Genomic DNA, 25460 nt, shown 5'->3' on the forward strand with positions numbered 1-25460 from the left:
GTAAAAGGGGGCTAACAAAGTATGCAGAGAAACAGATGGACTACAGTCTGTAATTGTAGAACTACAAAGTGCACCTATATAGTAAGTGGAGCTGATCAAATGGACAATGAGCATAGAAACAAGGAGGTGGTCATAATGTTATGCCTGATCGGTGTGTATATATATATTTATATGTGTGTTTAATTTTCACAGCGTCTGGCTGTTAAGAAGCGAAGCTGCCGATTCTAAAGTAATGCAACAACGAGTGCCAACTTTGTATTACTCATTCTCTTTGGATCATTCTCCTTCTCATTTGTGATGTCCTGAAATAGAAGCAGCAGGAGCTAATGTCATTAACCATTATCTGTGACAGTGGACCACCATATGGGTCGCATATAACCACCAACTTTGAGAACTAAATGTCCATAAAAAGGAACATTTCATTAGCTTTAATTATCCATGAGTCTGCAAAGAATCCGAATCATTCATAAAATAGTTACTTTGATGAATAATATGCCCTCAAGGCAATTGCTGAAGAAAAGCGGGACTTTAATCTTATTCTCAAAATTGCTTTTCTTGACCCTGTCAGTGTCTCTGATTTATTACCAGAGAGATTTTTATAAATACATGTGGTCATATGCAAAAGTTTGAACACCCCCGGCCAGAGGACATGTTTTGTTGAATTTCTATGCGAAAATAACAACACATCCTCTAGCGGGAACCCAAATATGGCATTTTCTTCCACTTTCTTTCCAATTTTTTGTTTTATTTTTCTCTAATATGCAAAAAAAAAAACAGCAAATAAACAGTAATTAATTTTATAAATAACACTAATGCATTTTCTGTAGAGAAACTTCAACAAATCATGCAATTTGACCAGCGGTGCCCAAACTTTTGAATGTGATTGTGTATGTTTTACATCATATTTGAGTTATTGGGTCATTTATGGAGTGCAGCAGAAGGTGAGGCTTTGACCTCCTGTTCTTTTCCTGTGTTAAAGGTGCATAACGTGATGCAAATAGGAAAAATGACACTTGGGTTGAAAATCATTGTATAAAAAATATCAGAACAAAACTGTCGTTTATTTTTGTTTGCGCCTTAATATGCAACATATTTTGCATGTGTAAATCACAACAAATCAAGTGATCAATAACTGATTCTAGCAAATAAAAAAAGGAAATAATTAAAAAAGCATTATTTTCTACTCACCTAATTGTTAAACATTCACATTTCTATTGCTGGTATACAGTTTTACCTGCAATCTTGAAGCAATAGTTCAACTTTTTGGCAATAATTCCAATTTTCCTGCTTATCCAGAGTCAGATTATGATATTTATTTGTTTTACTTTGATGTGCAGTTTGAAGATGTTGCTTAACTAAAAAAAATTAAAAAGTATCCCCCGAGGGCAATGATTAAACTCTGTAATCTGTATTTCTTTACTTTTATTAACTTTTTACCAATGCATTTAAATGTATAAAGCTGAATAATTTCTGAGCTAAGTGTATGTTCTTTTCAGAATGCAATGTTTTTAGAAAGTACAAATCTAGAATATTCAAAATTGCAGCACATTAGTGGTGCCTACGACAAAGTGTATGGAATATCTCACTCAAATTATCACATAAAGTATATCATGTATGGAGTTATGAATGTCAATTACAAAGCACATCTTTGCAACGGCCTCTCTTTAAGCAGGGAGGTAAAAATGTTATTGATGAATTGATTAGACCCTGTTTACGCAAAAAACTTGGTTTACTTTTTAAAACGTTGAACCATCCCTTGAAGTTCTAACTCGAAACATAACGTTTGATAAAATCAAAAAAAAAGTTAAAATTATAGTTGATACAACATTACAGAACAATTGCTAACATTATTCAATAGACAGTGTATCAAGTCTAAACTCACCTTGTCAGCTTACATTTGAGTCCATGGACAAAATTGTTAATATATTTCAGTGCACAACAGTTAAACTGTTTTACAAAAGAGAGAAAGAAACTTTGCATTCTCTATGAATACTGCCAAAGACATATCAATACTGGATCAAACTTACTGCTACAGCATTAATCGACCCAAAAAATAATAATCTTTGACAATATCTATGCTGTGCTGTTAAAATAGAGTGAACAGAAAAAAAGCACAGCTAACTAACATGTCTCGGAAACTAAACAAAGCTGCCAAGTTGAGTCGAAGGAGAGGGAAAGGCAATACGCTCTACTAAAATGTCTGAGATATCAGTTCATATAGTTGCTTCCAGTAAGCAAAGCGGAGAAAACAATCCACGTCTTTTTGTCGCACAAATAAGCAAAAGATGTGTCTTTGTGCTCTAAAAGAACAGTCTGATGGGCTTCACCACATGTAGTAGCTTCTTGTCGTGTCCACTTGGGTGGGTTTCAGTTCTGAGGAGCCATCCTTGTCCTTCTCGCTGTCTACCTCCCACAGGTTGATGAGAGGTGGGTAGAGTTCGTTCAGAGGAATGGAGGAGGTTTTCTGCATGTACTTCTTGAGGGAATGGTGGTAGTTCTTCCTCTTCCATCTCTTGGCAATGTAGATGGTGATGGAACCCAGGCTGATGATGGCCAGGATCGTACCCATGACGGCGGCAAGAGCCGTGTTGGTGCCTTGGTCGGAAATCTCCACAGCAAAGGTGGCGTGCTTGGTCGTGACGTTGACACAAGACTTTTGAGTCTGCTGGTGGATGTTGGAGACCGAGAGACAGACCTCATACTCAGTGGCTGGTTGAAGGTGAGTGAGGTTATACTCATGGACATCTACGGGGACTCTGGCAGTGTAGGTGATGTGGGGGTTGTCAATCTTCATGGTGGCAGATGACCACTTAAGGTTGGATGTCATTACGTTGGAGTTGACCTTCCAGGACACCAATATGGAGTGGGATTCTGTATGCTTCACGTAGATCTTCATTAGCTGAGTGCTGTCCAGAAGGGTACCATTGACTCGGATTGCAGTCACCCGAGTGTCAGCTCCTTCGGTATTCTGAGCAACGCATGTGTAGTGACCAGAGTCGTCCACCTGAATGTTAGATATGTGCAGGGTTCCTGCACTGCTGAGACGGTACTTATCAGACACGGTATCCATCATGACCTTGTTACCAAGAGGAGTTACCCAGTATATCTCTGGTTCAGGCTCGGCCATTGCGCGACAGTCCAGGTCTACTGTCATACCAATGTCCAGGTTAAGGTGGTTGGGGAAGGTGTCATGGGAGATCATGGGCAGACACTGGTCAGCAGATTCATGAGAAAGTACCTCTCTCAAGCGCTGGCCTCTGACTTCAGGTGGCATCGCACAGTACATTGAAAGAGGCTCCATAAAGCGAATGGTGGTCTTATTGGAGCTCATCCACTGGATAACACAGTCGCAGCGCAATGGGTTGCTGTGGATGCTGATCTCCCGCAGATTCGGTAGGGACTCGACGGTTGCCAGGTAGAGGGAGTTCAGAGCATTGTTGTTGAGCATGAGACTCTCAAGAGACGGCACATCACGGAATGCTAATCGACTAATGAAGGAAAGCTTGGGGTTGTTGGTGGCCTCAAGTTTGGTCAACTCTGGGAGATTATCCAATGCAAAGCGATCAATGGACACAAGCTCCCCCATATTATTAATACCTAGTTCCTTTAGCCTTAACATATTTCTAAAGTCTCCTTCTTGGATTTTGTGCACAGGGTTCTTGTTCAAATCCAGAAATTTCAGGTTTGGCAGTTTCTGCAAAGCATTTTGAGGCACCCTCACCAGTTTATTATCATAAAAGGAGAGGCTCTCAAGATTGTCCAGTCCAACAAAAGCATTGCCTGGTATGTCGGTGAGCTCCATCCCTGCAAGAACCAAACTTCTTAGGTTAACAAGAGGCTTAAAGTTCAAATCCAGGATGCCAACCACAGGATTTTCCCCAATCATTAGGATCTCAAGGTTGGGAGTTGAATCAAACCAACGGCTGTCGATGGCCTTGAGCCTGTTGGAGTTCAGGTGGAGCCTTAGCAAGTTGCGCAACCCGGCAAATGCATTAGGTGCAATGAAACTGATCTGATTGTGGTTAATGTAAAGCTCCTGAAGATTTGTAAGGTCCTGCAGGCTGAAGTCAGGCATCTCAACAATTTGATTCTCCTCCAGATGGAGCGTGGTGAGCTGCGACATGTTGGTGAGGCCTATGTCGTGAATGTTGCTGAAGTTGTTCTGGGAAAGGTCCAGCTCAGTCAGGTTCAGGAGCTGCTCCAGTTCCTCGCTGGTTCTGGCAATGTAGTTACTCTGCAGAAGCAAAACCTGAGTATCGCTCGACAGGTTACCAGGGATGCGTGTAAGGCGCAGGTCATTGCAGTCCACGGTTGTAGCTTCCCTGTAGGTGGACTGGGGTGTGAACCAAGGCCGGATTTCGCACACACATAGCTGAGGACACTCTGTAGCCTCAACAGAGGACAGTGTTAGCGTTGCCAGGAGAAGAAAGAGGCAAGGCTGCCTCTGCGCAATACAGAAAGCAGTCCCTCTAGACATTTTTGCTGTCAGTATTTATCCTCTCAGATCCAAGATGGTTTGGATTCCCAGAGAAGCAAAGAGACTGGGATAGTGTGGTGAGATTTTCATCAAGTGTTCAAGTGTAGCTGGATCAACCTTTTATCCTCTGAAAACTTGAGCAGTGGAGTCAAAGAACTTCAGAGATGTTCAAAAGGAGTAAATATCCTGTGGGGTTGTATGGGGTTGAATCTGCCTTGCAGTTTGATTTCAGGACTGGGGAATAGGTCTGAAAAAAAAAGAACAGCAGAAGAACTTGTGTCAAAATAAAGAATATTAAAGTAAATAATGTGAAACATTGGAGTTGATGCATTATCCAAGGGTAATATTAGCATTTTTTTGTTAAAAAACATCACCTAAAGTAATTAGTTCAATAAACCTATACAGGAAAAAGTGATTTAAATGAATGGTAACGCTGATACATGCAGAATCATTAATTGCAACCACAAAAGAAAAAGCTAAATCAGATGACTTTCTTATGCACAAGAAATACAAAACACTTGTCAGAAGAAGGAGAGCTTGGACAGAGATCAAATTCAATTGAGCTCTTTCATCTATCCTGTGAGCCCATGAAGAGCAGATCATTAGCTTCTCCGAGCATCATTACTGATGCTCAGATACTTAAGTATTCTCTGTAAGAAATGCTGCCTCTGCATTCTTAATGATGGGTCCTGCTAGTCCGGTAAGGGCTTTACTTACATTGTTTTTCTGGTTTAGATAGAAATGATAATTACCAAGCCAAGACTAAAGTCATTGAAAAGTTAATGTGAGGAGGACACTGATAATTATATTGACTCATTAAATATACCCTATGTAAATGGAAAAAGGCTTCTGCTTTTTGAACCTGTTTTAATCACCTGAATGTATTATCCTTAGCCACGACCATCCAAGAGACATCTTTGATTTCATACCCTCGCAAAGTCAATATTAGGGGATATGGAAATTGTGGGCTGATGATTCAGTGTTTTAACTGACCTGGATGCAGTGTGTCCCATACATAGGTTATACTTTGGTGGTGTGCCAAGGTTTATGGACACCCGCCCAAGTACATTTAGACTATTTACAAAATGGTGAGCATTTTTATTAAAAAACAACGTGCTTTGAACCTGACTGGTACATGAACACCTTGGGTCAGAGGAAAGTGAGACAGAGTGAAGGAGGCATTAAGAGAGAGAGCAGCACTTACATAAAGTTAGCTAGCTACTACATACTGCGCCAGATATAGACCATTTATTTTTATACATGTTTATGTGACCGCATATAATTTTACAGGGGAAAAAAATCACTGGCACTCCAAAAAGGCATACATTAAGCCTGTAAATAAAGTATTCTTAGTGTTATCAATGTTTGTATATAACTCACATACATACATTGTACTGCAAATGAAAAACTGTGTGTATTTCTGAAGTTATTATTTTGAATTTTGTTACATATTTATGCTGAGTCACTGTATTCCAGGTGTATTTACCTAATTTGAAGATAAATTCTAGTGTCATGGAGTTCAAGAAAAGTTATCTTATCATTTTAAAGTTGAGCAGCCTTTTCATTTTTTACAATGTACATCATCAAATACCAGTTTAAAATACTGGTCAGTTCTAAACACGTCAAAATGAAAAACTGTGTGTATTTGTACATTTATTATTATGAATTTTGTTATATATTTATGCTTTAGAGTCTGTGTATTTCAAGTACATTTGACGAACGTGAGCTGGGTGAATTCTACTGTCCTGGAGTTCAAGAAAAGCTGTATAATAAGCTATCATTTAAAAGTTGAGCTGATTTCCATTTTTTACAATGTACATCATCAAATACCAGTTTGAAATATTGGTCAGTTCCGAAACACGTCACAATGAAAACTGACCATGCGCATTGTGTAGAAATGGGCATTCTATTAATAATGCCATCTGATGCATTTGCACTGTTTCAACAGCAACACTTGCAAATGTTCAGCATCAATCAACACCTCACTCCAGCGCTTTTCCCACCTCCCAGCTCTAGTGTTGATAGTAAGCTGTGCAACAACATGATTATAGCGTTCCCTTTTCTTCACTTGAATTTTATTCAAAATATTGTGAGAATACCAAATCATGAGGCCTGTATTGTGATTTAAATCAAATTGTGGGTGCACTGTTACACACCTAGGAAATATAGTTCGTCAAAACTGTGCCTTAATTATGAAATGTTGTGGTCATTAGTCTCATTAAATATGCAGATAGACCATCTAATCCATATTATCTGCATTATCCTCCCACCAATGATACTTCGCAATGTTAGCCTTTCAGAACACTAATAACGCAGTAACGCTCTTCAAAGGCTGAGGGAAAAAAATGCAGCACTGAAGTTCCAACTTTGTTGCTGTTCTAAAAATAAAGGATGCAATGAACCAGGGCAGGAACATACGGATAGTCTGTAAAAGCTCCACACCTCGCAAGCTGCTCGCTTTTGTTTGAAGTAATTTGATGTGCTCAACAAGGCAGATCAAATGAGGAAGAAAAAAGGGAGAAATAGGAGGAAGGGAAATATTTTCTTCAAGCAATTAAACAATTATTAGACTACCTACTGCATAAGATAATCCAGAGACTCAAAAACCGCTGAAACAAAGTGGCATAAAAATGCATTTACAAGGTCTGAATCTCTCTATTCTTTCCGGTTCCATCACTTTTATGCTCTGTTATTGCAGTTTTCCTCTACACATCTGATTGACTGTTTTCTTATCATGAAAAAAAACACATTTTTTTTCACTTTAGTTGAATTAAAGAGTATGATTTTGCATGTAAACACAATGTTTTAAAACCCACTGTTTACTTCCCAGTCCATATATGGAAACTAACCTGCCCATTTAATGAACACATTTGTACATCTCTACCTATTCCGCCTGCAGCTGTTTAGCTCCACCCACTTAATCTGAAGTTATAAGCAGTGTTTCAGCCTTGACTGCTGTTTGAATGGGGCATAATACAGGGCAGACAGTCAATATAGCTCATTTGCATATGGCAATATGCAATATGGCATAAGGCGCAGTAACAGAATAAGCCTGTTTATTTCTAAGGGGTACAAAGAGGTTGGAAAATGGTCAGAATTAATGAATTATGACAAATTATACAAACATCAAACATAAGTGAACACAAAACACAAATGTAGGACATGGGCCCTTTAACACTGGGGTGGGCCTGTGGTTCTCCTGTGAGCTCCCGCAGCTGCCTGTGATTGTAAGCTTAATGTTGCTGTTTAGCCAGAATAAGAATTACTGTGAAAAAAGCCTTGTGTTTCCTGGCTGTCTGTGCTGATAGTGTCATACTGGCATGTTATCATGAGTTTTTTAATGTTTATCTTCAGTGGGATTTTGTTAACCCCCCACTGGTTTCTCCCAGCCTTTAGTCCCCCAGCTAGCCACTGAGCATTAAAAGCTACATGCTGTAAGATGTCAATAAAAAAGCAGTTTCATTCCACGATGCTTCTCGTTTGAGCCTTCCTCCTTCCTTGTCCACAAAGTCAATTCTTACTCATCCCTGACTGGCAAACCTGGTTTGGAGAAAGTGCGCAGTCCGGAGCAGACGATGTGTGTTGTCCTACATTCCTGAGGCTAAAAGAGCTCTGCGGGGATATTTTGATCTTTCCGAATGAAAGCATCAGGGGAGAAAACATGCAAGCCTCCATTTTCAGTTAAAGACTCAGAAATAGCTTATGCGTTATCGTGTCTTAGACAGACCAAGCACCTGAATGGTGAACAGGGGCATCTGCTGTCCCATATGGTGCTAATGCTGACTCAATCATACTAGCAGCAAGAGCATTAAAGCTGAAGGCCAGGAAGATTTGGAGCGTGCCAAATGCTGCTTGTGGTAAGAATAAACAACTTTATTCCACTGAAGTCTCTCCCAGAATTACTCAGAATGGAAAGAATTCGAATTACTGAATTAAATCAAATTATGTCATTATGCTTATTAAAAAAGCAGATTCGTCAAATTCACCTACATACAACATCTTGCATGTGCTAACAGACCCGTAGAGTGCTTTACGCTAACATTTTCAATAATACTCTTAGGTGTTTTTGAAGGAGAATTCCACCGCTTTTTCAAAATTTCTGCAAAATTCCATCATTGAGATGTAAACAAAGTCATTTGGAGCGGTTCGATGTGAGATGGTTAATTTTTTTACTATGGTGTTGAATCAATATTATATAAAATGTTGATGATGGTAAAATAGTGATAAATCCAAAAAATATGTTTTCTTTTGGGACTGTTTTGCCTTACAACTCTTCCATTAATATGTTTTAAAAAATACGTTTTAGATCAGAATCTTATTGTAATACTGTCATAAAATGTCTCAGGCATCAGGAAACATATTCATAACCATTTTGTGTAATAATGTCCTGTGAAGGAGCTTTTATAGGCATTAAACTCTTCAGATGTCTGGCTCAGTAAGCTTCTCTGTAACAGAGCACTTTGCATCAGACCACTCTGAATGACTTTGGTTACATTTTACTATTTAATTATGCAGAATTTTTGAAAAAAAAGTTTTCTCAGCACAGCCTTTTCTTATCATACAAGGGATCTTTAGTAAAGAAAATGGTTCTATATAGAACCATGAATACTCAAAAAACCCTTTTGCATGATTAAAGGGTTCTTTGCATCATGAAAGTGTTTTTGATGGAGAATATGCTGTGGATGGTTTTACACAGAACCTTTTGGAAAAGGGTTCTATATAGCACCAAACAGTGTTCTTCTATTGTTACAGATGTCAAGCTTGTTACAGTACAAGAACTTTTTCAAAAAGGTTCTATATAGAACCATCTACAGCACATTATCCATCAATCTGAAGAACCCTTTCACAATGCAATGAACCATAATTATGCAATGTTCTTTGCATGTTCATGGTACTATATAGAACCTTTTTTTTTTACTAAAGGACCCTTGAGGAACCATCATTTTTGAAGTGTGTATTTCTTTAACTTTAGCTATTTTTCGACAGCTGCCAGCATTTTAAGGCAGATGCTAACTTTATAGGAAATGGAAGAAAAACACTATCAACTCAATGTACATAAATCATGTTATTTTAAATCATTTCTATTGGTCCATTCATCATGAAATGTTCACACACTGTAAAGGATGGCTGGTGTTTTAAGAAGTTATGAGGCTTTGATAAAAAAATCAGTTTTTATTGTTTTCTGGAGTCGCCCTTGAGCAAAAGAAAGCAGTAATTCACTCACCCACAAAAGAGGCGAGCCAGAGAGCCAGAGAGCCAGAGAACAACCACTTTATTGGGGTATTTGTGAATAACCTTTTAAACCTTTGAAGAACATTCACATAATGTAAAGGTTCTATACCACTTTCAGGGTTCCTTTTGGGCACCATTATTTTTAAGACTGCGCTCCCAGGCAAACGAGTGCAGGGAACATTGTGCAGCTGTTGTGAGCGAGTCCTTTAATGGGACAGTGGAAATAAACAGGACATTCCTGATCTCCCTCCTCCGACTCCACAAACATTGAGGCAGCTTGAACTGAGAGGTGATTATAAACTCCAGAATCAGCTAGTCTAATAAGATCCACCACTGCACTCCACAGATGGGCTTCTCCAAGAGGCAGCTGCCCCTTCCTCAAGCTTCATTAACACATTACAATATATGAGCACAGAATGAGACTCTGACCATTACTGAGGATGAAGAGAACTTTACAAGCTTATGTTTTATTTTTGTTGATTCATCTTTGAATGATGGGTGTCCAATCGCAGGCTTTGACGTATAGCATGTTCAGCCCAGTTGCAGTGTGCAGGCTTTGAAGTACACAGCAAGAGAAGCCTCTGCATGATGCCTGTGTTTGCTCGTTTTCTCCCTAATCATGTTCTAAACTGTCTGAAGGTTTACATTCTGTGAATACGTTTTATGGCTAGCTAGAATGAACAGGCCTAACAATGTTGAATAGGTGGGCTACATATTAGGTAGCAGAGTTGGTCACTACAGTAACCAGAGAAATTCCCTGACTGTAACAACAAGAACCACATTATCTGATCCCCATTTCACACTTACAATATGATTGCTGTATTTAAAACTAACTTTTCGCATTAAAACTAACCAAAACTGTTCGTTATCAGATCTTGCCAGACTGCCCATCCAGAGCTGAACATTTGCTGTGAAATGAATGAGGTTAACTGCATCTTAAAGGGTCCATATCATGGACACTCAAGGCCAAATGCCCCACCTCACTTTTTTTAAACTTTGGTTTGGTGTCCTATGTAAACCATTTACTGCACACTCTATACAGTCCATATACAGAACAACAACCCATTTTACATACATTATAATTGTGATGTCACAAATAAGGCTGGTCATTCAGCCTACAGCTGTTCAGCCATTCAAATTGATGTGATAAGTGTTTTCACAGCAGTAAGTAGCAGCGTTAAGGCCTCTGCATACATCTAGCGGAGAAGACGTTTGCCCGCCTTTGGCAAACAATATGATAAAATTATAGAGAAAAGAAAGAACCGCTGACGCTGTGCTGAGGCTTTGGTTGCCGTACAGCAGCTGGGTGAGCTCCACGGACGAATACACGATGTAACAATGCCTGTGATTGGCTGTTGCAAAAGAGGCCATCCTTCGAAACATACATCTGAAAGATGGATCAGCTGAAACCAAACCGGAAAAAGTATGTGAGCTTATTTGCAAAGGTTGTTTCGCTGTAAGCATCGCAAGGCCTTCAGGCTGGAAGCTTGTATGATTATCTGAATGTCATTTGCATCATGACAGTAAGAGGCTGTTTTGACAGCTAAGTAGTTCAAAGCACACAAAAGATGGTTTACACAGAAGATTCCTCACTCATACCTGAGGACCAATCTAACATCATGCAGCTTCTAAAATTCTACTGAATTTCTCTTTTCCTGAAACTGTTTAATGTCACACACAAACATAGTGATATTTACCTTTTTTATTTTTTTGACTGGGTTCAAAATAATCTTCAAAATATTGCACAGAGGACATCAGCTTACACTGTTATTCTCACATTGCATCGTATGTCATTTTCACCCATATTGAGGTTAATCTCAGATTCAGCCCTTGATGTTAGTATTTAACACAGCGGGGGCCAAAAGCTTCACGATAAGAAGGATAAAGTAACCCAGAGATCATAATTTAATCTAAGATCATGTAATGTAGGCATAAATCTTAAAATGAAACTATTAAGCTTCTATTTTGGATCTGTTGTTGTAGATTAAGAGCTGGCATTGACCACCAGCAGTTCAGACAAAAACAAGAGAAAAGCTCCGGCTTTAGTGCTCTGCTATAAAGAGCTATTGATTTGTTTTGGCTTAAGTCCACATCAGTTAGTAGACAATACTACTGTTGATCTTATGGGGATTTAAATGTTGAAGTAAACCAAGTAAACAATCAGAAGCTTCGGTTTTACTTGTTTACTTTCTGCATTCAAAATCACATGTTGTGATACCGCAGTCACTGTTATATCTATTCATATCTATCCACAGTGTAGACTTACATGTTGGATACACTATTCAAAAATAAAGGTACCTACATGGTTCTTGGCTCTGATATATTTTCTAAAAGCTTTACATCATGTGTACATCAAGTTCTTTAAACTTTAATAAAAAAATTGGTAACTTTACTCTAGGGGAGTGTTCATAACACCTACATAAGCCTTTCAAATGACATATACATCTATAGACCTTCATAAACAAGTGCCTATTTCAATTAGCTCTTATTCCAACAAGGATTAAAATAAAACAGCATTTATGACCACTAATGCTAGCTGGAATAAGCCTTAATATATGATAACGTCGATATATGTCATAAAAGGCTTGGTGTAGGTGTCATGTAGTGTTACAGATCCTGGCCTTCGCTAAAGACTTCCCAATGTTGCTTTGAGGAACCAAAAGTGTTCCTTCTTCAATTACAAGTTCAATCACATTTGTTCCATGCTATAATGCTGATATGGAACATTCTACCAAATTACTTCAGTCCCACAGTAAAAAACAAACAAACAAACAAAATAACAAGTACTCAAAGCTTAGATATTTACAATGATTATGTTATGATCTATTTAAACCCAAGGCATTAATTGAGATGGTAATAAGCTAAATACATGCAAAGGCATCATATATAGGGAGCTTTCTGTTTGGAAGTGTCCGTCCCAAACCCTAACCCCTAAATTTACACTTGTTTATTTACATTTTTTTCTTTGTTTTTTATTTATTTTTTTTTAAAGTGAAGTTATAACATTACATTTATCATAAGTTTAATTTGTAGATCACAAAAAAAAACCTTGTGCTATGTTTTCACATCATCACTTAAACAAAAAGAGTTTTAGTCCATGGGCGGAGCTTTATTTTAGCCACGCCCCTGCACTTTAGAGCAGGAAGTGAGACTGCATCCCTGTCCCTCATGGCCACATGGTGAGCAGTTAGATCCCATCGTTTTGAAGTAAATGTATCTCAAAGTCTAAAAATCATTGTGGAACATTAAGAACTGTCTGGATTTTTTTGTTTTGATGAAAAAATAAATTACGATTTTACGTATGTAACTGTTCAAAGCTGTGTTTGCTAGTCATATACTGGTTGGCATTTTTGAGTTCTGCTCAGAATGAGCCTAAATTGCTCTAGTGAAACAGTCATTACTGAAACATCTGGTAAAGTTTCTGATTATTTTGATTGATGACTGATGTGAAATCTGAATCCAACTCATATTAAAAACTGCATCTGAACCTGATGTGAGCAGTCTGGTCCCGCTGGGTTTGGTAATATACTTCAAGCTCTAACCCAGAGAGGATATCAGAAAGGCTGTAATATCGCCTAATCAATAGCTGAATAGTAAGAGTTGCCATCTTGCAGTTTGAGAGCTAATTAATTGTTGTTTACGCCAATCAAGCTTCATTAGGCTGGTCCTTGATATTCAGACCGAGGCTGTCTGCCACCCAGTCCATCCTCCTTTACATCCTTCCGCCTTAAATCATAAATGACAGCCATGAAATTCTGCTGGCGCCATTAGAAACATCTAGCATGTCATAGTGAGACACGGCTCCGTCCCCTGCAGGAAATGTAGACTTCCATCTTATGGCCCTGTCTGACTCAGGGGTCTGTATAAATATTGACTGCCAGACTGTTGACAGGAAACTTGAGGTTTATGCAAGTGATGGGCAAATGCACACTTTCAAGCTCTCATTTTTCCCTAGTGAGTTCTGATGTTTTTATTTAGATGCCCCACTAAAGAGATTACAGCGCACACTGCTGTTAATGGACTACCCAAGTGTCCTTGCTCTAACGATCCTTACGTGCTCAGTCCCTCATGGCAGTTTGAACAATGCTGTTAATTCTGGCTAACCTTGATAACCCATCTGACCACTCTTTCCAGATGTACAGTGTGGTTTGAAAGTAACTGGACTACATAGTAATACATAGTCCTCCATTTTCTGTCATGTTAATACTGTGTGTGATGTCTGCAGCCCCTCCAACCACCACCACTGACATGGAGGGGCTTATCCAGCTTGCCTGTGAAGTTTCAAGGCGTTTATATAAATCTGAGCAGTTCAGATGCTTCTGTACCTTTCAGAATCCATCCTGCTGTTACCACCAGCAGTCACAGCTCCTTCAAGACTGAGAGCATTCTTTGGTCATCCCCACCTGCGGTCTTCTGAAGCTTGCCCTGGTTGTTTGCTATTGCTATAAGCTCACCAAATATGCTCGACCTTCTTAAAGGGTAATGTCACAGATTTTTCAAAATTTCAGCGTAGTTTTATGACTGAAATGTAAACAAAGTCATTCGAGTCATGGTTTGATATGAAATGGTTTATTGTAGAGAAACTTACCAATTTCTTTACAGTGGTCATGACAGGAACCAGGGGTTGCGATGTCTGCAATGCACTGCAGACAGTAGACCTACACGTCTTGTGAGATTTTATAGGTAATCTGAAAAAATACATTTTCCTTGGGTACTATTTTGCCTGCATGTACCTCTCTGACATGATTGTGTTTTAAAAAAAATATGTCAGGCCAAAACGTTACACAAAATACAATGCCTCAGGCATAGATAGCATATTCATAACCATTTCATGTAATAATTTTGTGTAAAGCAGGTTTTAGAGGCATTAAACTCAGATGTCTGGTTCACCACCACTGTGAACAATTCTAACTGTGTAAGTTTCTCTAGAATGGAGCATTTCACTTAAAATCACTCTGAATAACTTTGACTGAATTTACTTAACCCCTTAAAAGGCTAAGGCCTACTATTTTGACCTACATACATCTATAACCTAGGAATAGCTCAGCCAATTTGCATTGAAGTCCCAATAGTTACTGAATAATAAGCCTTAGTATGTAATAAGCCTGGGATTTTAAGGCGTTAAACACTTGATTATTGTGAAATGCTGAAAAATCAGTGAAATTCCACTTTAACAATGTATTAGCACATTAGAATTTTGGCACACCTAATGTTTGGGTTCTGATGATGTCGACGTGTGATGATAAGACATTAATAATGCATTAATGCAATAAGTGATTGATTTTTTAACGCATTAATGCATTTTCCTAGGTTTAATCATTCAACCATCCGTTCTTCCAAGTCCAGCTGCTTAATCTACAACTGTTCTCGTCTCATTCAAATACAGTTTCTAAATGATAAGCTCCATTAATGGCTCTCTTAAGACCAAAGTTAATTCCGTCTACTGCCATGGTCAGTTTGTTTATCACTGCAGTACATCGAGTCCGAAGTATCATTTAAAAGCACAGCGCTAATGCAGCAATATCAATAATTGAGCAGACTATGCTGGACAGTGCCCACAGGAGAACAGTGAATAAATCAATGATCTGCAAATGCATCGCTTTGTAAATGGAAAAAAAAATCTCTCTTTTGACACACACTAAGGCAAATAAGACAAACGCAATTAATCATGGTAAATTAGACCAAAGAATATGATTAATTGCTAAAATAATTTAATTTTGATTGTTTGACAGCTCTAGTCTCTTGTAGGTTTATTATGAGTCGGCTCTATGACAGCTTACTTAACTTCACACTTTTCGGTCCTCATTTTGAGAGACAATAGTGTTACATGCAAAAGCCAAGATTAAAATCTAGACCTTTTCTTAGCTGTCTTGTACACTGATTAATAATGCAACAACACACAGCGAGCCAAGACACAACTGAGAAGACAACTGTCCAACTACTTGTGGCTGTGACTGCAGTGTGATTCACATAGAACAGACGTAAATACTCTTTAATAAGGCTGACTTTCTGCACTCCAATGCCATAGTCATTGCTTAGAACCACAGAAGAACAAAATTTGTTGCACTGCATGATCACAACACATCTCCATCAGAAGGCTTGGTCACCATGAAGAGTGAAGTTGGCATCTCAGCCAATTTTTTTAAACAACAACCAAAATGAGTTGATGTTTACAGTCAAAAACATGCAGACTCAGTAAATTTGAGACACTGTGTTTTCTGTTTGCACTTGGCTCAAATTACATGTATGCATTATTAAAGGAAAATGTTTGCACAATTCAGTCGTTGGGATGTAAACAAAGTAATTCAGGGTGATTTAGTTCACTGTAGAGAAACTTACTGACTCTGATTTCTTTACAGTGGTGCTGATAGGAACCAGAGGTCACAATGTCTACAACACATATATAGCCATTTTATTTACTATCCAAAACCACCAGTGAACCTACACGTCTTTTGAGTTTTCATCTGAAAAATAAGTTTTCGTCTTTCCTATTTGGCCTTCCAACCTCTAGGAAATGATTGGGCTTTACAGATACATATTAGACCAAAGCCTTCTCACAACTCAATGTTTCAGGCATCAGGCAATGTATTTTAACCATTTCATGTAATTACTTTCCTGTGATGGAGCTTCTAGAGGTGTTAAACTCTTCAGGTGTCTGGTTCCTGTCACCACCACCGTGAACAATTCTGACAATTTCTCTAGAACAGAGTATTTCACACCACACCACTCTGAATTACTCTGTTTACATCTTAACCATTTAATTATTTAGAAATTGAGAATTCTGGACCCATCAACAAAAACAAAAACAAGGAAACAAGCAAAACTACCATGAACCACTGTTTAGTAAGTCATTTGAGGACAGAATGCAGTTTGAGCAATATAGTTATCAGCAGAAAAGTGCTGAGGAATCATGTTTCTGAATCCCTTCTTAGGATCCACTTTTGCTTTTCAGTCTGGACACACATTTTCCACTGTTCCAGGATGTAGTCTTCTGTTTACCAACCCTGTGTAAATAAGCAGTAACCCATAGAGGTCAAGATAAACCAGTGCAAATTACACTTTAATATGCAATACCAGTGTCTAAGCAAACAGGGAAACAAGACGCCTAAAGGGGTTACACAGATCCTAGTCATCTTCAAAAGACTCAAACCTCAGAGTACCCAAAAAGAAAGTTCCTGGAGCACCCAGATCCCATCAAACTTCCACAGAAACGGAGTGAACGAAACGAACAAACTGCATTTCTGTCAAGGATGAGGTCTGTAGGAGCAAAGAGTGCAGATCTCCTGGCAGATCTCCTCCTCTGATGTTCAAAGCTGATGTTGGCCAACATTGATCTAAGACTTCTCATCAACTGTATTTGATTCATAGCACTCCATAGAACTGAATTGTGGGGAACTGGTATCACAGATGGTGCATTTTCTGATCGTGATTATTGAAATCGGCGTAAAAATATTGATTAGAGATCATCTGGGCCCCCACAGTTACTGTAGGGGTTTGAGCGTGTGGACCGAATCGTTAAACAGGCCGGCCCCTCGGGCCCCCAAACATCCAAAGCCAGTTTCTTTCCAACAATATCAATTCCAGGCCTTCTGCAGTACTTCTGAACTTCGTATAATCCTCTCCGGAGTCTTTAAACGCTGTGCATTATGAGATTTTGAACATCAGCTCTGAGAGAATTACTAAAAGGATGATAGTCGATAGTAAAAGGATACTAAAATTAATGGAACCACAAATTATTTTTGATGGAATTACAGAGATAATCAGTTTTGTTTGGTTGACTCAGTGATGAGTCAGCACCTTGGGTGAAATACAACAATTACAGGAACATTATGCAGCTTGTATCTGCAAGGTACTGAATGGAGGCCTCATTCTAAATAAAATAAATGGTTATTTTCATTCTTTTTTTCGGATTCAGACTGAAATGTTCTTTAGAGGAGGAGCCATAAAGAATGCATGATTCCATTCCATTCCGTTTAAATCCTTTACAAAATTGACATGTAGGACTGAGAGCCCAGGCGCACTGAATTCACACTATACGTGTCACGTAAGCGTAGCGTATGTGAAGTGCGAACAACTGTGCATCCACACTGTCGCATAAACACTTCAGGTGGGAATATCAGCTCTCTTTGGTTGTTACTGCTTAATTAAACAGTTTTACTACTGTGCAAAATCAGCAAATATGTTTTTGTGATGAAATCACAATTATAAGTTTTTACCACTGATCACATTAGATAAAAGTAGGCTTGATCGCGAGTTTGATCCCTGGTGATGCTACAGCCATCCGTGGCTGGGAGTTCAAGAGAGCTCAGTTGACCTCTCTCTCTCTGGGAGGGTAGGATGGCCCCCCTGTCTCCCCCCATCACTCAGCACAATGCTAGCCAGCACAGGCATCTGTTAGCTGACATAACAGAACTAGCGTTGACGCTTTCCTCCCAGTCCGTTCAGCTGTCCAATGACATTCATTGCGTTAGCGTTGAAAAGATGTGGTGGTGCTTCAGAGGTCTTGAAGGAAGCCTGTGCTAGCCTTCGCCCTCCTAGCGCTGGAGGTTTCACATGATTGGCAGAGCCCTAACTAATGGGTGGAATTTGATATGTCTAAATTAGGGAGAAAATAAAAAAAAATGATAAATGTAGGCTCCACACACTGTTAGTACAGCACAGGAGCTGCTCAGCAACTACCAGGCCACCAGGATCATCACATTTTAGTAAATTATTATTTTAAATATGGTTTAGAAGAATATAGAAAGTAGCAGTTGTGAATTGACAAGATCTCTGTGGAGTTTATGCTTCACCTGTGGGAAACTACACAGCAGGTTGAAAGGGCTCATGTTTTGACAGATGCAACATGCTCATCTAGTGCATCCAGTGTGGACTGAAACCTTGATCGCAATGGGAAGCATATCTGTTCCTTTAGACAAACAAGTAATAAACGCTTTGGAAATTTGAAAGCTTTTCGCTCCAGTTTTAGCCACAAATCAGACACGTTTTGTTGTCATGTTACTTATACACAAGTTTAAATATGCATTTATGCACTAAGTGCATGGAAAAGCACAAAATATGTTTCTATTCCTCATGCATGTGCACATGAGGGAGGGCTGCATAAAATGTGGGAGAATTGCACAAAAAGGGGGGGGGGTGGATTACATGTGCAGGTGATTAGGCTGCATATTTACTAACTTTTGCATGGTTTTGCATCGATTTACCTCCGTCTTTTAAAACCAAGCGTAAATTTGCACATGTTGTGGAAAGACTTTCTTCAATAACTACAGCAGATACAGCAGCTGGACGGAGGAACGAGCCTCGAACATGCACTGACAGAATGTCTACCATTAGAATAACACTGTTTAAACTTTTGAGACCAGATTGGTACATATATGAGAAGACAGAGTGCAAAATATGCTGTAATCTGACCACAATATGCACTCGCAGTGTGTGTTATCATCTCACAACTCGTATTTCCTTATCTGCAGTAGAATTAAACCTTTGTAGAATGTTTTAGCTGAAAAGAGCTTCACTTAGTAACTCGGCTATCTCTTCATCACTGAACTTCTCGAGCTCGTTGATGGCTCCATTATTTCAGTGCGCCTTTTAAACCATGCTCCTAGTCAGTGGGTGGTGCACAATTTGCATGAATAGCTGCAGTCTTAGTAAACTAAATGTTAAATTCAGTGCGTTGTGAGCACATATAGCAGTCGCATCAAGGCACATTTTGTGCTCTGCCTGCGCTCATACATACATCTGGCCTTGAGACGTTTCAATTGCTCTGTGTACAGATTCCTAAACAAATCTGAACACAGCGGAGATTTTTCAAATAATATTTCAAAGACTAATGATAAAGCAGGTTTTTCGACAATAGTGGTGTAACTTCAGCTCTCTTTTTGTGTGCTCATCTTTCTTGGTCCTTAATTTAGTTACAGTGCACACAACAGTGCCGCTGCCCCAAAGCCCACTGGGTCTTTTGTTCCCACTCCTGCTGTCAGACTTACACTCTGCAGGAAGATTCCTTAACCAGATTATGGGCGCAGAATTAGTCAAACAGCTGCCTGGCCTATTCCACTCCTTATCTCTGCAACTGACACAAAAGACTCATGTGTTGGTCCCTCTTTTTTTGGGGGGCGGGGGGGTAATAGAATAAAGGCAGACCCCTCCTCCCCCGTCTTTACCCCTTGGTGGTGAGTATTGTGATGCATTTAGTATTTCTGTACAAACCAGCCTGGTGAATGTGACACACTTTGTGTTGTGTCTCTGTCATCTAGCTCCCTCTGTTAAGATTTAGAGGGGAAGAAGGATCTCTGTTGCCCTGACGGAGGAGTGGAGGAGGAGAAAAGGGTACGTCCACCACCCTTCACTTGCCTTTATAGGGTGCTTAGTTTCTCAGGCAAAGGCTGGACGCTATGATCACAGACAAAAACCCAATGGAACATTTTTAGTGGTTGTACAATAAATGTAGTGCCAATAATGAGTACTCACACTCTACAGTGTTATAAACAAAGGTTCCACAAAGGGTTCTCCATGTGATGCCATAAAAGGACACATTTGCACCCCCCCAAAAAAAAGCATTTTAATAGATGATTCTGGTTTCTTAAAAGAGATGTGTGAGTGTGAAGAACCTTTTTAAAAGTTGTAAAGGTTCTAGAAAGAACCCCTACATTTGTATAGAAGCAATATATTTTATGTAAAGAATCTCTTAGATGTTCTTTAAACATCTAAAGGATTCTTTACACTCAGAAATTTGTTTTTAAATATGGTTCTTTAGGGTTCTATGGCTTTGCTCAAAGGACTCTGTCACATGTTTTAAGGAGTGCCTTCAGCAAGATTCCATGTGTTTAAGTTTTAGAGCATCTGCCTTTATCTAGTAAAATACTGTTCCTAAAAGGTTCTTGACTTGGACGTACTGTTCCCTCGTACAATGCATCACAAAAAGGTTACATATCTCATTTACAAATAAGATTCTTCAGAGAACAATCCATCGAACAGTTCTTCAAGGAACCAATAGTGGTTCTACCAGTCATCCTCAACCCTTTTGGCACTTTTCAGAGTGAAGTTTCTGAAGAAAAGTCTATAGATGTGATGACATGTATTGAGGATTTGCCTTTTTTTGAAGTGAACACTCCCAAAAACAAAGGTTCCTAACTGGTTCTTGTCTTGGATGTACGGTTCTAGGAAAAAAATCTTTAAGTGGTGTAGTATCTTTACATTATGTAGAGGTTCTTTCAACTTTACAAAGATTCTTCATACTCACATCTCGTTTACAAACACAATTCTGTAAGCCCCATCCACTGAAAGGTTCTTTAGGAAGTCAAAAGTGGTTCTTCGAAGGCAGTGCTCCACATTTTTGGCACTTTTAAGATTAAGTACTCAACACTTTTAAAAATAAAAGCTCCTAAAGGGTTCATGTAGTGCCAACTGAATCAAAGTCTATGCATACAGACATGAAAAACAATATTCTACTAGTTTGATACTGGCACAAATATGGAAGCTTGTTCATAAATGGTTCTTGGCTTGGCCATACAGTTCTAGGAAAGCTCTTTACAAAAGAACCTCACTTTAAGGTTTACAAATGGTTCTTGGCTTGGACACCCAGTTCTAGGACAACCCCCTTTTCTTAAAAAACCTTCACAGTATGTATTAATAAGGTTCTTCACACTTACATATTAAAACATCCATTAAAAGCTTCTTTAGGGAACTTAAAGCGGTTCTTCTCAGGCATTTCTTTACATGTTTGGCCATTTTAAAAGCAAGTACTCAACACTCTTAAAAACAAAGGTTCTTTACACTCGTTTACAAAAAAAATACCCATTGAAAGATTCTTTAAGGAACCAAAAGTGGTTTTTCTAAAGCACTGATCTTCTCTTCTAGCAAGTACTCAACACTCTTAAAATTAAGTTTCCTAAATGGTTCATGTAGAGCCGATGGAAGGTGCATAGGGATGTGATCATATTCTACAGTGTGACAGTGGTACAAGTTTGTCTTGTGGTCCTGGGGGCAAATATGATGGGGTCATCTCTCATAATGTGTGGTTGGTTTTCATACACAGTCCAAGCGTTATGCCATCTTCATCAACGTCAGTTTCTCATGCCCATCCTCCACCACCAGAACTTCTGCTGGCTCTGCAGACGCAACAGCTGCAAGCAAAGGGGAGGCGTCCCTGAAGGACAATACGAGAAGCCTTCTTCCTCCCCCCCTCACCATAACTCATTATGCATCCTTCCCTTTCACTTAAACACGCCTTCCCGTGTTCATTGTCTGCGCTCCTTCCAAACTTCTCGCATCTCGAGCGAGACATCTGCTAGGGTGCCATCACATTTGCATGCAAATCACATTTATTATCATCATTTCTTTTTCGGCGCTCGACAGTGCGCGGATCAAAGTTTCCTTCCAGGCGCGGACGAGGCTGAAGTTCAGCCTCTCGTTCGAATGTTCGAATTCTCCGGTCCACCTTAAATGGTGCGGCAGCTACGTTCTAGCGCTTGTACCGTAGTTGCGTTCGGTACGGGCGCCAGAATGTAACTGCCGCACCATTTAAGGTGGAACAGAGAATTCGAACAGTGGGAAGCGAACTTGCTGGAAATGAGTCGAGCTGTAAATGAGTGCCTACTAAATGCGTCAGTAGCACAAACTGAGCGTACGAAACAAAATATTACCTGCTGTTTTATAGTCATTCGTCAGATCGCATTATGAGAAATGAGCTTTAAAAAAAAGGAATGAGTGAATATTTCACTGAGTGCAATGCTGGTTAAAGCGTGCAGCCAAAGTGTTCTCGTTTTGCCCTTGAACATCTGTAGCGCAACAGCAGATGCGCCCTTGCAGTGTGCAAGCGCAGTAAACAGCCGAGCCTGTAACGCCTTCGAAAGCGTGGCCAGAATTGATTCCTCCACCGCACACGAGCAGCGATTTCTTAGGCAATCTGTGTGATTAATTTCTAAAAACTTGTAGCAGATCCACTGATTTTCATAGATCAGTTCGCTCCATCATCTCCCCAATACTAATTATGGTCATGCTGCAAGCAATGAGCCCGCAAGCCTTGGCTGTTTAGCATGAGGGTTAGGGTCAAAATCGCTGCATGCGCTTAATAAAATCTGTTTAAATAACAAGAATTAGTCTAAAAATACGAGCTCACCTCTTTGGCTTGCACCTGGCGTCCTCTCTAGCTCATGCAAATGACCCCCGTCCTCGCCAACCGAAGCATCAACAGTGATAAAGAACAGGAAAATCCACAAACGAGCCGATGTGTGAGTCGCTGTTTGCTTGTATCACATCGCTCCCGAGCTCCACGCGTCTCCAGCCGGTTGCCTGGGTCTACACGGGGACGCCTCTGTTAGATCCGCCCGGCGCAAATTCCTGCGCAGCCGTGGCCAGGCGCATGGTCCGAGGGGGAGAAGAAGGCAGCAAATCCGCTCACTGGCCGCCACCTGAAGTCTCTGGGCTCTGAACGCGAAGGAAAATGTGATGACAGCGCCTGACGCTAGAATAGACGCGCTGCTTCTTTTTTTCCCACCTGTTTTCCGACAACCCCCCGCCCACCTGCGCGAAGACGCACTAGCCAATCCCAGCGCAGGAGACTGGGCGCAAGTGACCAGTCCTCGCGCAGGACGCTTGACCCACCAGCCTATCATATACTAGAGCAGGAAACGGGACAAGCCAATCGTAGCGCGGGGGGCGGGGCTTCTCTGAATACGGGTGGGGTTAAAAAAAATAATAACGGCGTCCAGACGAGTCAGCTGATTCCTGCTCAGGCGATTGGTTGCTAGCTGGTGGTTGTCGCCGGAGCCCAAGCAGGGCACCATCTGTTCGAGGTTTGTTGTGATCCAAACAAAGGTGGCAGGGGGGGGCGGGTAATAACGCAGGGCGTGGAGGGCAAAACGCAGAGAGGACGATGCTCTGGTCTGGTGAGGGCTGAGAGACTCCTCCATGAGGCGTCTCCCCCTCCTTCTTCACCTCCTCCTCCCCCTCCTCCCTCTCCTCCTCCTCCTCCTCCTTTCTTGGCGTGCTGATGGAAGACTCTGAGACTCTGCTGGTCCCCACAGCTTTACAGCGGGACAATGTGCCCCTTTGTTTGCATTTGTATTTTCTGTGTTGCTGATCATCAGTTAGATTGTCCATATTGATGGTTGAGAAAAGTCTTTTCCTCCTTTTTTTGGAAAAAAATGTCACTTAAGTATACATTTGAAAGACTCATTTTTTAAGCTAAGGCTAAGAAAGGGTTAAATCGAATTAAGATTTTCATCTCTGCTTAATCTCTAGGCGTTCAGGCTTGTTTTTTGTAGCAAGTCTCTAAATACGCAAACACGCACATGCACAGACACGCACAAGTATATAAATGTGTGTGTATCTCTATCTATCTATCTATCTATCTATCTATCTATCTATCTATATATATATATATATATATATATATATATATATATATATATGTAGATACTACACAAACACACATTATACATCTTATACATATACACATTTATATACTTATACACTTACATACACACCAACATCAAGTCTGCAAGTCTCGACCTCCATGAATTTAAACATTTTTAGTACAAAAAATAAATAAATCACTGCTGTCTGAACAAAACCTCCAAAATGGTGACTTTACAGCAGACGGAAAAAACCTACTTTACTTTTAATGTAAGTCAGTGGAACCAGACTTTTTTCCAAGTCGTTTTGGGCCGTTTCTTTTGGTCCATTCATCATGAAATTTACATACAATGTAAAAGGCAACATGCATTTTCAAAATACATCAAAAACCGAAAAACAAGGTTTTCTTCCGACAGCAGCGAAATAAAAAAATAAAAAAGTGATCTATATCTCAAACAAGTTGATGATCTAAAGGTGTGCCACTCCACACACTAACAACTAACATGAACCTAAATGTTTACATTAGACTACCTATTAAAGACTGCTGAATTATAAAGAATGAATATATGATGTTGCAGGTTGTGAAGGATCCGTTTAAAAGAGGCTATCATGGATGACCTGCATTATGAATATAAGGGAGATAAACAGATGTCAGTTCTGTCCATGTAGATGGAAGATAACTGGTGCGGAATGTTATTCAGACATTTCTGTGACTGATGGGTGCACATTTGTGTCAGTATCTACACCGATATGACCCCTCACAGCAGTGGTGAGTACCTATCCACAGTGGTCTGAGAAGGGACAAACATACAAACTTCACACAGGGTTTTGGGCACCCAAGGCTCAGCAATGCTCAAGGGCACATTGCCTATCTCATCTGGTCTGAACCCATACAAGGGTTACTGCGGTACAAGTCTCAGAAATATTTAATGATTTTGGAATGCATCACAGCACACAGTGCATTGCACCCTGCTGCGTATGGGGCTGTGTAGCCACAGACCAGTCAGAGTATCCGTGCTAAACCCTGTCCACTGTCTAAATGCACCTACAATGGCCACACAAGCCTGGGAACTGGACCTGGGAGCAATGGAAAAAGGTTGTCTGGTCCGATGAGTCCCATTGTGTTTTAAATCACATGGAAGGCCAGGTACGTGAGCGTGTTTACCTGGCGAAGTAATGGCACCAGGATGCACTATGGGAAGAAGACACAGGGAGTGTGATGATCTGGGAGATGTTCCTCTGGGAATCCCTGGATCTGTGCATTCACGTGGACGTCCATTTGACTCAAGCAACCTACCTAAACATCATAGTGGACCACATACACCTCTTCATGGCAATGGTTTCCTGATGGCAGTGGCCTCGTTCGGTAAGATAATGCGTCCTGCCACACTGC

At 40.0% G+C, this 25460-nt stretch overlaps 1 protein-coding gene across 1 annotated transcript; it reads right to left on the minus strand.

Moving 5' to 3' along the window:
- Positions 1-1025: 1025 nt before the first annotated feature.
- lrrn1 (leucine rich repeat neuronal 1) lies at positions 1026-23134 on the minus strand. The gene is made up of 2 exons (XM_036571344.1): positions 22830-23134; positions 1026-4724 (listed from the first exon to the last, which is right to left on the minus strand). Exon 2 carries the CDS (start codon positions 4475-4477, stop codon positions 2324-2326), a length of 2154 nt encoding a protein of 717 aa, XP_036427237.1. The 5' UTR covers positions 4478-4724; positions 22830-23134; the 3' UTR covers positions 1026-2323.
- Positions 23135-25460: the final 2326 nt, after the last annotated feature.

The sequence above is a fragment of the Colossoma macropomum genome, unplaced genomic scaffold, assembly GCF_904425465.1.
Source record: "Colossoma macropomum unplaced genomic scaffold, Colossoma_macropomum, whole genome shotgun sequence".
Lineage (NCBI taxonomy): Eukaryota > Metazoa > Chordata > Actinopteri > Characiformes > Serrasalmidae > Colossoma > Colossoma macropomum.